Source organism: Ailuropoda melanoleuca, chromosome 13, assembly GCF_002007445.2.
Source record: "Ailuropoda melanoleuca isolate Jingjing chromosome 13, ASM200744v2, whole genome shotgun sequence".
In the NCBI taxonomy this organism is placed as follows: domain Eukaryota; kingdom Metazoa; phylum Chordata; class Mammalia; order Carnivora; family Ursidae; genus Ailuropoda; species Ailuropoda melanoleuca.
In genome coordinates this window covers 2223885-2235534 of record NC_048230.1, presented here as the reverse complement: position 1 = coordinate 2235534, position 11650 = coordinate 2223885, and the positions used below count along the sequence as shown (strand labels likewise).

At 37.8% G+C, this 11650-nt stretch overlaps 1 protein-coding gene across 2 annotated transcripts in view; it reads right to left on the bottom strand.

Moving 5' to 3' along the window:
* Window positions 1–9619: 9619 nt before the first annotated feature.
* The window catches only part of YWHAE (tyrosine 3-monooxygenase/tryptophan 5-monooxygenase activation protein epsilon), a 52089-nt gene continuing 50058 nt past the window's right edge, over window positions 9620–11650 (bottom strand). For both annotated transcript variants that reach the window (XM_002918042.4, XM_034640605.1), the window contains one exon: window positions 9620–10575. In XM_002918042.4, the coding sequence (XP_002918088.2) occupies window positions 10523–10575 (53 nt within the window). In that variant the 3' untranslated portion in view covers window positions 9620–10522. The remainder of the gene's footprint in view (window positions 10576–11650) is intronic.

Genomic DNA, 11650 nt, shown 5'->3' with positions numbered 1-11650 from the left:
AGCACACACACACGGGTGCACACACACACACGAATGGGGGGGGCAGAGGGAGAAGCCGACTCCTGGCTGAGCAGGCAGCCCAATGTGAGGCTCCATCCTAGAACCCTGGGATCATGACCTGAGCCACCCAGGCACCCCGCATTTTTTAAAAATTATTTTTCTCTCTCCTTCAGATTGGATAATTTCTATTGAGCTACCCTCAAGTTCAGTGATCTTTCCATCATTTAAGCCCCATCCAGTGAATTTTTATTTCAGATAAACAATTTTTCAGTTCCAAAATGTCCACTTGGTTAAGATTTTGAGAGAGCAAGAGAGCTCAAGTGGGGAGGGGGTGGCAGGGAGGGGCAGAGGGACAGGAAGAAGCAGACTCCCCACTGAGCAGGGCTCAATCCCAGGACCCTGGGATCATGACCTGAGCCGAAGGCAGACGCTTAACCAACTGAGCCACCCAGGTGCCCCTGGTTCTTTATCATAGTTTCAGTATCTCTGCAGGAATTTCATTGGTCACAAACACATTTTCCTTTCCTTCTTGAACATAATTATAATAATACATAACAGCTTTAAAATCCTTGTCTGCTACGGTGGGAAAACAATGACAATAAAACTCTGCTAATTTACATATCTGGCCATCTCAGGGATAATCTCCATCAGTTGTCTAGAGTATAGGTCACGTTTTTGTTACTTCATACGCAGTTTTGGATTGTGTCCAAGTTTATTGTAAGTGATGAGACTCTAGATTCTGTTATGCTCCTCTAAAGACTTAATTTTTATCAGGCAATTACTTGGCTGATGAACTATAAACTAAATAAACTATAAATTCTGTATCACCAGCAGTGGGTGGCAGCTGAAATGTCAGTTCAGTCAACAAAGAGATTTTTAGATGAGGAAATTACTTGGGTTTATCTTTTAATGTTGACTTTGTTTCAAAAAGCACAACATGGCATAATCTGTGGAACTGTTCTGTAATTTGCTCAGAGGATTCATTTCCAAATGTCAACACTGTTGAGAAGTTTCCAGCCATCAAAAAAACAAAGAACAAATGTTCCCAGCTGTCAAAGTTAGGTCTTAATTTCAATCTCTCCTTGAGAGAAGATTTGGCAGCACAAATGCTATTGTCTTCTCCTGCCTTCTTTTGGATTAATACTTTTTACAATTACATTTTAGTTTACATATTTTTTAGCTATACCTCTTTGCATTATTTTTATGTAGTGCTTGCCAAATATTACCATACATCCTCAATCTCCCAGGTCTTCACAGTTAATATTGCATCACTTCAAGTAAAATGTGAGAAACTAGCATTCAAAATGGATCCACTTACCACCCTCTGGCTGCCGTTTTATGCAACAGTAACCACATGTATGATGTACCTACATATGTTATAAACGTCACATTATAGTTACAATTTTTGTCTTAAACACTTATTTCTTAATTTCTTTAAAAATCTCCTAAGTCTTTTACATTACCTTCATATTTACCATAAATGTTCTTCCTTTCCTTCCTGCAGATCCATTGTGAATGCCAGCTGTTCTATACTGTCCACAGTGCCACAGAAGAAAAACTTTTGGTGCTATTAGCATTTCATCACCCCAGAACTTTCAGGTATGGACTCATGAACATGTAACACAAACAGTAAACAAATTTCTAGCAAATCAAATCTAAAAATATTTTTAAAGGATAATACGTAACAACTGGAGTTTATCCCAGGAATGGTTTAATATTCAAAAACCAATCCATTTAATTAATTATATTAACAAAGTAGGAAAGAAAACCCGTATGATCACCTCAATAAATACAGAAAAGGTATTTGACAAATCCAACTTCCATTCCTGATTAAAAAAAAAAAAAAAACTCTCAGCAAACTAAGTAAATTCCTCAAACTAATAAAGGGCATCTATGAAAAACTCAGAACTAACGTCATGCTTAATGGTGAAAGACCAAATGCTTTCCAGGAACAATACAAGGATGTTTATACCACTTCCATTCAGCATTGTAGTGGAGGTTCCAGCCAGGGCAATCAGGCAAAATAAAAAGTCTCCAGAATGGAGCAAAAAATAAGTGAAAACTTTATATTCACAGACAATATGATTGTCTATGAAGAAAATCTGATGAGATCTACAAACCCCCCCCCAAAAAACCCAAAACAAAACCAAAAAACCCTACTAGAGTGAGTTTAGCAAGGTTACAGTGTATAATATCAATACACAAATACCAAATTTATTCTATATACTAGCTATGAACAATCAGAAGTTGAATTTTAAAAAGCAGGAACTGGGACACCTAGGTGGCTCAGTCAGTTAAGCATCTGCCTTTGGCTCAGGGGCCCTGGGATTGAACCCCGCATCGGGTTCCCTGCTCAGTGGGGAGCCTGCTTCTCCCTCTCCCTCTATTGTGCCCCCTGCTTGTGTTCTCTTGCTATCAAATGAACAAAATCTTAAAAAAAAATAATGAAGTAGAAATTTACAAAAACATCAAAAATTATGAAATATTTAGAGATAAATCTGACAAAAGAAGTGAAAAGAGCTGTACACTGAACAGTACAAAATACTGCTGAAATTAAAGAATGCCTATACTATTAGATGTACCTTGTTCATGGATCAAGACTGTATTATTATTAAAAGACATTTCGCCAAAGATATACAGATGGCAAATAAGCACAACTTCATTAGTCATTAGGAAAATATAAATAAAAAACACAATGAGGGGTGCCTGGGAGGCTCAAATGGTTAATCTCAGCTCAATTCTTGATTTCAGGGTTGTGAGTTCAAGCCTCAAGTTGGGCTCCATGATAGGTGTGGAGCCTACTTACAACACACACACACACACACACACACACACACACACACACACACACACACGAGATGCTACTATACACCTGTAAGAATGGAAAAATCAAAGACTGACCGTATCAAGTGCTGGAGAGAATGTGGAAAAAGAAAAACAGCTTTCAGACGCTGCTGGTGGAAACATAAAATGGTACAATCACTTTGAAGAAGTTTGACAGTTCCTTTTAAAAAGCTAAATATACACCTACATACTATCCAACCATTCCACTTCTACTTACCCACAAAAAAGGGGAAATATATGCCCATATAAAGACTTGTACACAAACATTCACAGCAGCTTTATTTGTAACAGACAAAAACTGGAAACAACCAAATTGTCCATCAATAGGTGAATAAACAAACTGGGGTATATCGTAACAATGGAATACTTCTCAGCAAAAAAAGGAATGAACTGATACATGCAACATGTATGAATCTCAAAACAATTATGCTGAGTGAAAGAAGCCAGACACTCCCTCCAAAAACAAAAGAGAGTACATACTATATGATTCCATTTATATAAAACTCTAAAAAATGCAAACTAATATAACAGAAAGCAGATTAGTACTTGATCAGGAATGGAGGAGAGCAAACAACAAAGTACAACGGACACTTGGGAGGGCGAAGGCTATATTGACTCTCTTCATTATGATGGTTTACAGGTATATACACATGCCAAAACTTACCAAACTGTAGAGTCTAGTACATGCACTTTATATGTCAATTATACCTCAATAAAGCTGGACAGTTTTTTATTTTAAAAAGTTGTATCTTTCAGAAATTTTCTAAAGATAGGCAAGTACACATATAGAATATTTTTCCTGTTTTACATGCAAGATTACATATCTTATGTATCTTACTTTTCTCAGTTAACATATGCAGACATCTTTCTCTATTAGCAGAAATGGTTTAGCTCATTTTTTAAGCAACATGGTGTACAGAGCAAGGATGTACCATGATTGATGGGCTTTTAGGTTATTTCTAATTTGCTATAATGCTGAAATGGACATATTCTGAAATGGACAAATTTGTGAGCATGTGTCTAAAACTTTCATTTACATTGTCAGATAATCCTCTAAAAAATCTGTCTCAGGGCACCTGGCTGGCTTAGTTGGCGGACCACGCGACTCTTGATCTCAGGGTTAAGTTTGAGCCCCATGTTGGGTGTAGAGATTACTTAAAAATAAAATCTTAAAAAAAAAAAAAAAGAAAAGTCATAGAATCTACATCGAACTGTTGGAATTAATAAATTAACAAGGTCGTGGAATACAAGATAATATACAATAGTCAAAACTAAGTAGCAACAATACGAAAATGAAAAAATTCTCTTTAAAATAACATCAAAAAATTAAAAACACAGGAATAAGGCCAACAAAAGGCATCAGACCTCTACAATGAAAACTACAAAACATTGAAAAAAAATTAATGATCTAAAGAAATGGGAGAAATATACTATGTTCATAGATCAAAAAGATGTAATTGTGTAAAGATATTAATTCTTCTCAAATTAATGTCATAAAATGCTTATCAAAATCCCAGCAGGTTTTGCTGTTGCTGTTCTACTACTGAAATGGATAAGCCAATTCTAAAAAATATATGGAAATGCAAAGAGCCAAGAACAACCAATGCAATTCTGAAGAACAAAAAGCTGGAGGACTAGAATTACCAGATACTGAACATACAGAGCTGCAGTGGCACGAGGACAAATAGAGCAATGAAACAATATGTGGTGCTGGCTCTTCTGAACATCCATACGGGGAAGTATTATTTTTAACATCTCCCTACTACCGTATACAAAACAAATTCTAGATGACTCTAGATCTAGATATGCTAGGTCAAACAGTGCTTCCAGAAAAATAACATCTTGGGGTATGCAAGTATTTCCTAAATAAAATATATAAAACACTTACCTTAAAGGAAAATATGGATAAATTAGACATTAAAATTAAGATGTTTGTCAAAAGACACCAAGATCATGAAAAAGCAGGGCACAGAATACAGAAGATAATTGCAGTAACAACTCCAAAACCATACTCTATTCTTAATATATAAAGATTTCCTACAATCAGTAAGAAAATGGCAACTCAGGGTGCCTGGGTGGCTCAGTCATTAAGCGTCTGCTTTCGGCTCAGGGCGTGATCCCGGTGTTCTGGGATCGAGTCCCGCATCAGGCTCCTCCGCTGGGAGCCTGCTGCTTCCTCTTCCACTCCCCTTGCCTGTGTTCCCTCTCTCGCTGGCTGTCTCCGTCAAATAAATAAAATCTTAAAAAAAAAAATGACAACTCAACAGAAAAACAGGCAAAAGTGGGTATTTAACAAAAGAGCACATCCAAATGTCCAGCATATTTTAGTGTTCAGTCTCTTCAGTCATCAGGAAAATGCCAATTAAATCCAGAATGAGATTCCACAACATACCCACCAGAAGACTACAACTAAAAACAGTGACCATACCGAATGCCCATGAGGATGTGAAGCAACTAAAGATTCTCATACATTGCTGGCAGGACTGTAAAACTGCACAACTACTTTGGAAAACTATTTTGCAATTACCTACAAAAGCTGAACATTATTCCCCACGACCCAGTAATTCCATTCTCAGGTAAATATGCAACACCAATGCATATATGTATATGCCATAAGATATGTACAAGAATGTCCATAATATCGTTATTGGTAACATCCCCAAATGGAAAATAACCCAATGTCCATTGATAGAATACATAATGGTATACTAATACAACAGGATACTATATAACCATGAAAACCCACTATTATTACAGGCAACAACATGGAGTGATTGCACATAATTTTGAGGGGGGAAATGCTGTATGATTCGTTTTATATCAAGTTCAAAAACAGGCAAAACTAAATGTTGTCAATAATCGAGATACTGGTTTCAGGTGCAGGAGTAGGGTGGTAATTACATGACTGAGAAGGGAGCATGGGAGAGTCTTCTAGGATTCTGTTCTTGTTCTATTTCTTGATGTGAGTGATGGTTCAACAGTGTACTCCCTTTGTGGGAATTTACTAAGCTGTATGCTTTCGAAGTGTTTTCTTTATACTTGAATATAAAACTTAAATACCAACAGTATGAGAACGTTTCTCTACATCCTCACAACAGATTATTCTATAAACCAATTAATTGATTAATTGCCAATTAACGATTATAACTTTACCTAGGCAAAATTAGCATCTCTTAAATGTTCTGGCTTACATCTTCATGAGAACAAGGCTTACTGGGGGGAAAAATGCTCTTAAAGTTCTTCCTAGAATTCCATCAAAAGCAAATTCTGAAGGGACTCAGCAGTTACTATGGCCTGTTATCATGGCTACAAATATGCTATTAACAGGAAAGAAGCCTTAGGTGCGGTAATAAGCCCTATCCCAAACCTAGAAGCACCAGAATTTTAAATGGAAAAGGGTTTGGGAGAAGGAAGCACGAGTGCCAGGAGTTTCAGCACAACTGGAAGAATGGTCAATCGTAGCTTTGGAAGTAGCCCCTTGACAGAATACACACTGTGTACACACTCTTACTTCAATTATGAAAGAAGTAAATGTCCAAAAAGCAAGGCACTTCTTAAGGAAAACAAGCCCTCCCTTACACATAGCAGGCCTGTACATACAACCTGACACAGTGAGCTGATCCTACAAGAGTGCCACCCCACGGTCTTCCCCAAAGTAGTGTAACTGAGATAGCAGAGGGCCCGTTTCTTAAGGTGCATATTACAGCTTTCGAAAAGGAGCGTATCAGTTGTAAAACACATGATCTTAGAAATGTTAAAATACATATTTTAGTCACTTTAGAGAAACTATTTCAATGAAACATTGAGTTTTGATAAAGAGCAAAAAGGTAGAACGGCTTAACGGTTAAGAACACGGGCTCTGGGGGCGCCTGGGTGGCACAGAGGTTAGGCGTCTGCCTTCGGCTCAGGGCGTGATCCCGGCGTTATGGGATCGAGCCCCACATCAGGCTCCTCCGCTATGAGCCTGCTTCTTCCTCTCCCACTCCCCCTGCTTGTGTTCCCTCTCTCACTGGCTGTATCTATCTCTGTCAAATAAATAAATAAAATCTTAAAAAAAGAAAAAAAAAAAAAGAACACGGGCTCGTAGTCATACAAACCCAACTATGAATCCTGTTTGAATACAACTAGCTGTGTGGCTTTGGCCAAGTTCAACTTCTCCCTATCCACTATTCTATTTGTAAAATGCAGGTAACAACTCATTGAACTACTGACATTTACATGCTAGAGTAGACACTGCTTAATAATGAGCACAGTGCTGGGGCACCCAGGTGGCTCAGCCAGTTAAGTGCCTGACAATGGCTCACGTCATAGTCTTAGGGTCCTGGGATCGAGCCCCACGTCTAGCTCCATGCTCAGTGGGGAGGCTGCTTATCCCTCTCCTTCAGCCCCTCTCCCCTACGTGTTCGTGCTCTCTCAAATAAAAATCTTTAAAATTAAAAAAATTAGCACAGTGCCTGGTACACAGCCAACACTGAATGTTAGCTAAATATTAGTTATTCTATCAACTACAGGATTAGTAACTCAAATGATATATAAAACAAGATAGGGCTTGATATTGCTTAGCCGATTGGATCCAAAATCACTTCCTCTAAAAGCTCACAATTCCTTTAATGACCCATCCTAGAATTTCACCAGTGACCCTTATTACTTGTTACAATTTTCAAAACAAAGCAAGATTCATCTTTAAAATGCCATCTCAGCATTTTATACCCTGGCTTAATTAATCCTGGACAGATCCTACTGTCCTAGGATTAACAGCAATAGCAGCTGATTTAGGATCTTACTGAACTCTCAAGTGGCATTTGTCTGAGGCAGAAGCCAAGTTAGATGCTTACATTTATTCCATCAAATTCCCCTTACGATGATCTAACTTAAAGTTTATTCTCATCTTCCTTGAAGAAGTAAAACGTTAAGTTTGGATATTTGCTTTTCTGGCCACCAACCAGTTCCAGAACCCAAGCATGGGAACACACACATTTATTGGTGCTTCCAACATTTTAAAAAACCTCCAGGTTTAACACTTTTCAAAGCAAAACACTAAGAATTGTAACAAACATAAATTGCAAATTGTAATGACAACTTGAGTTTCTACTGAAACAAACTGATCCTCAGAACACTAAACAGAACCACCTTTTCAGACCACAGATAGAAGTGACACTGTTCTCATAGGTCTGTCACCTTTCTGCAGTCTTCCCTGGTTGCCTGTCTTCCAATTTTTTATAGGGACCAATCACCACAATCCTTCCCCAAGTGCCTTTAATGGTTCCTCTGGGCGGCAAGTTCTTTTCTCTCCATACTGAGACACTGCCACATTCTTGAGCACACTCATGGCATCCTAAGTTTGCTGAATACAGGAAGTCCAACCACAGAGCCAACTAGAGAACATTCACTAAACACGTGCCTGTAACAACATAACTTGACAGAAATCACCTCCACAAGCCAGACTATTTTGTAAAAACATTACGCATGTGTTTGACTCAAGTCCAGGCACTTGTGCCTTAGTGTTTAGTATGGGAGCGGACTGCAAAACCTTGAGTCCCATTATCTTTAAAAAATCTGAGAGAGTTTTAAGAATTCCTTCCTTCAGTTTTGGACCTTGATTTGGCCACTTTACTGTAAGAAAAAGAACAAATCAACCTGAAAATCTCTTGGACACAGCTCCACGTCTCTCCAACTATCTAATGGAATAGCAATACAAAACAAAACATAACAAAACCACCTTGTTTATTCTAATTATGGGCATACACTACTAAGGCACATCACTATTCTGTTAATTTCTTAAGTCTTTATTACTGAGAATTAAGCCAGGGTATACTTCTGGTATCAACATCTCATTTGGCAATGAGTCAAATGTGGTACCGGAGCTGATACTCTCAACACACTGCTGACTGGGGGTCGGGAGGACGACAGGATGCTATAAAAGTGGAACAACCCCTTTGGAAGGAAGGAAAAGGGCAGTATTTATCAGCTTAAAAGTTATATTCTCTCCCACAGGAAATCTAGAAACGTATCATATAAATACACGTGCAAATATTTAAGTGGAGACAGTTACAAGGATTTTTAATGCAGCACCATTTGTAATAGCAAGGCTGGAAACAATCTCAAAGTTCAAAAGGAGTCACCTAGTTTTAAAAAAAAATCAGAAGTACATCCATGTTACACAGTCACTCAAATTAGATCTAAATGCCTGATACAGAATGGTCTGTAGTAACTAAAACCTACACACACTGCGGTACACACTATTTCTGGAGGAAACTACTTAACAATGAGTGTCTCTAGTAAGGGGGTGGCTACATAGTTCTACCATGTGTACATGTACTACTGAGAATGAATGTAATTATTCTTTTCTGCTCCTGCCACTGACCTTTAGAAGTGGTGGTGGGGGGGTAAAGTAATTTTACTTCAGCCTAAGGAGGATTTTTCTGACACATTCAGCCTTATTGGGTTACACAATCCAAAATTCCATGCTAGAAAATGATCCATATTACGCCTTTTGTAAGTATGAATTTGTACTTTAATGATTAAAATAAATACCGTGTTGCTATCTGGTTGAAAAGACAGGATAGTAATGAATTGACTTGGGTGTTCTTACTCAGTGTTCTTCGACAACCAGGTTACAGGTTAAAGTTTTTTTCTAAAAATACACATCATCTTTGGGAAACACGAGTGACTGGTGGAAGAAGGGGGGAAATCTTTCCACATTCAGGCAAACAATACTGTCAATGTGTTTGGACTAGAGTTTATTTTAGAAAGATAAAGGATGGAGGCGCAGTAATATTTGGCATTTTTAATTTAGGTTTGTTTTATTTAAGTTTAATGTTAATTCCATGCTGTGTTTCAGTAAGAACAATACAGATTCTGTATCTGTGGCTCCAGTCAGATATCCAGTAGTACAAATTAGCTTCAAGTTACACATACTGAACAAAAGAGGTTGAGCGAGCGAAGGAGGGAAGGGGGGCCCCAAGGGGAAAGGGAAGGAGAAGAAACAAAGAATTGAACACGCATGCAGGCTTTTCCATACCACCTTCAATGCTAACCTGCTTTAGAGGGAGAGTAAAAGTAGGCAAGAATGAGCAGCCACGGATTGTTGAACTGTTACCAGCACCATGCTTTTCAGCAACATTTCAGCAGAGTTTGAAACACTTTTTACAGCAAAACCATTATAACTCTCCAAACAATCTTTAACCACTTCAAGCTAACACCCAATTAATTTTAAACATTGGTATAAAATTCAATTTAAACAATTAGAAAAAGGAAAAATGATACAACAATGCCTCTATAGTGTGATTAACCTCTCTCTTAGATGCTTGCATCACCTAGAAGTCTAATGGCTTTTGAATGTAATTTCCATTTCTAATGGTGATCTTGCCACATCTGGCAGGAGACAATACAGTAATGCTGAAAAAGCCTCTATGCAGTCCTGTTAGTGTCTTAAAGAACCTAAAAGCTGGGACCAGTAAAATCCACAGAAATTCACTCTTGCCTTTAAGAACTTTTGAAAACTGTTTTTAAAAAGGGAAAAAAAAAAAAAAACCAACAGGGCAGGAACCTAAATTCTGAGACCAAATGTAAAAGTCAGATTTGGTGGTTCTCAGTGACAACGGGGGAATTTCCAATGGGAGTGGGATGGGAAGGAATGGGGTGGTCAGAGATGGTTTCTCTTGTTGGCTTTTGTGTCTCACTGATTTTCATCTTCCACATCCTGCAGCGCTTCTTTATTCTGCTCTTCACCTGCAAAGAAGAATGAGTTAATTATTTTATACTGACTAAATGAGACTGTTGTGGTAACAAAGAAAGGTATCATTCCAAGCATAGACTCCTTATATGTGCTATAATTGGTATTACACACAGACAGCCAAAGACTTCTACCATCCTTGACACCCGAGATGCCTAAGCCAAGAAGTGCTGCTGGATCAAGGTCCTGAATGATCAATAGGATGAAAAAAACTGATGCACAGTAAAACTATTTTTATGCTAAATAAGCTCTTGAAAGTAGACAGCCAAGGTAACCATATTATTAAATGATTTTCAAGCTTTCATGTATATTTTGGGTCAAAATACTCTTTCTCAATAACCTCACCTCTTCAAGAATCAAGGGTACTTCATAGTTTTGTTTTGTTTTTTTTGCTAAAATCTACCCACAAGCTCCATGTGAAATGCTTCAGTAGAGAACTGAGCAGTAAAATGCTCCAAAGTAGTTCTATGGTTTTATAGGGAGGGTTCTGCTTTTTAAAGTGAGTTTACATTCTGTATCTTAGCCAGTCATACCAAACCATAAACCAGATTTCTTACTCCAGAGTGAAATGGCATGCTCAAAGTAAACCAGACCGCTGAGGTTATTAAAGAAGGGCATTTGGACCTGTTCTCTCATGCCATTTTTCTTTTCCCTTAAAACATGATGACTGGCCTGAGGAGTTTCAACTGCACTATGACATGCAACAGAAAGCCATCCTATTCACTGGAGAATCATCTACCTATTAATAAGCATTAAATAAGTCAGCCATAATAAAGAAAGCATGCAGGCTTTTGCTAAAAAACAATGAAACAGGTAAAAGTTACATTCTTTTGTGCTTTAACAAATCACTACAATTCCTATGTAGTTAATAGTTTGAATCAAAATAAATATCAATTAACTAATCCAACACCATTTCGACTCAGACAATCCATCCATTCATATTGCTTGTTAAATTACTTAATCAGAATGGACAAATGACACTAAGGCTGCCTACCAACATAAAGCATTTAACCCGAGGAGTGCTTTTTAAATAGTCTGAAAGACCTTGGTATGATAATGCTGTTATGGTAA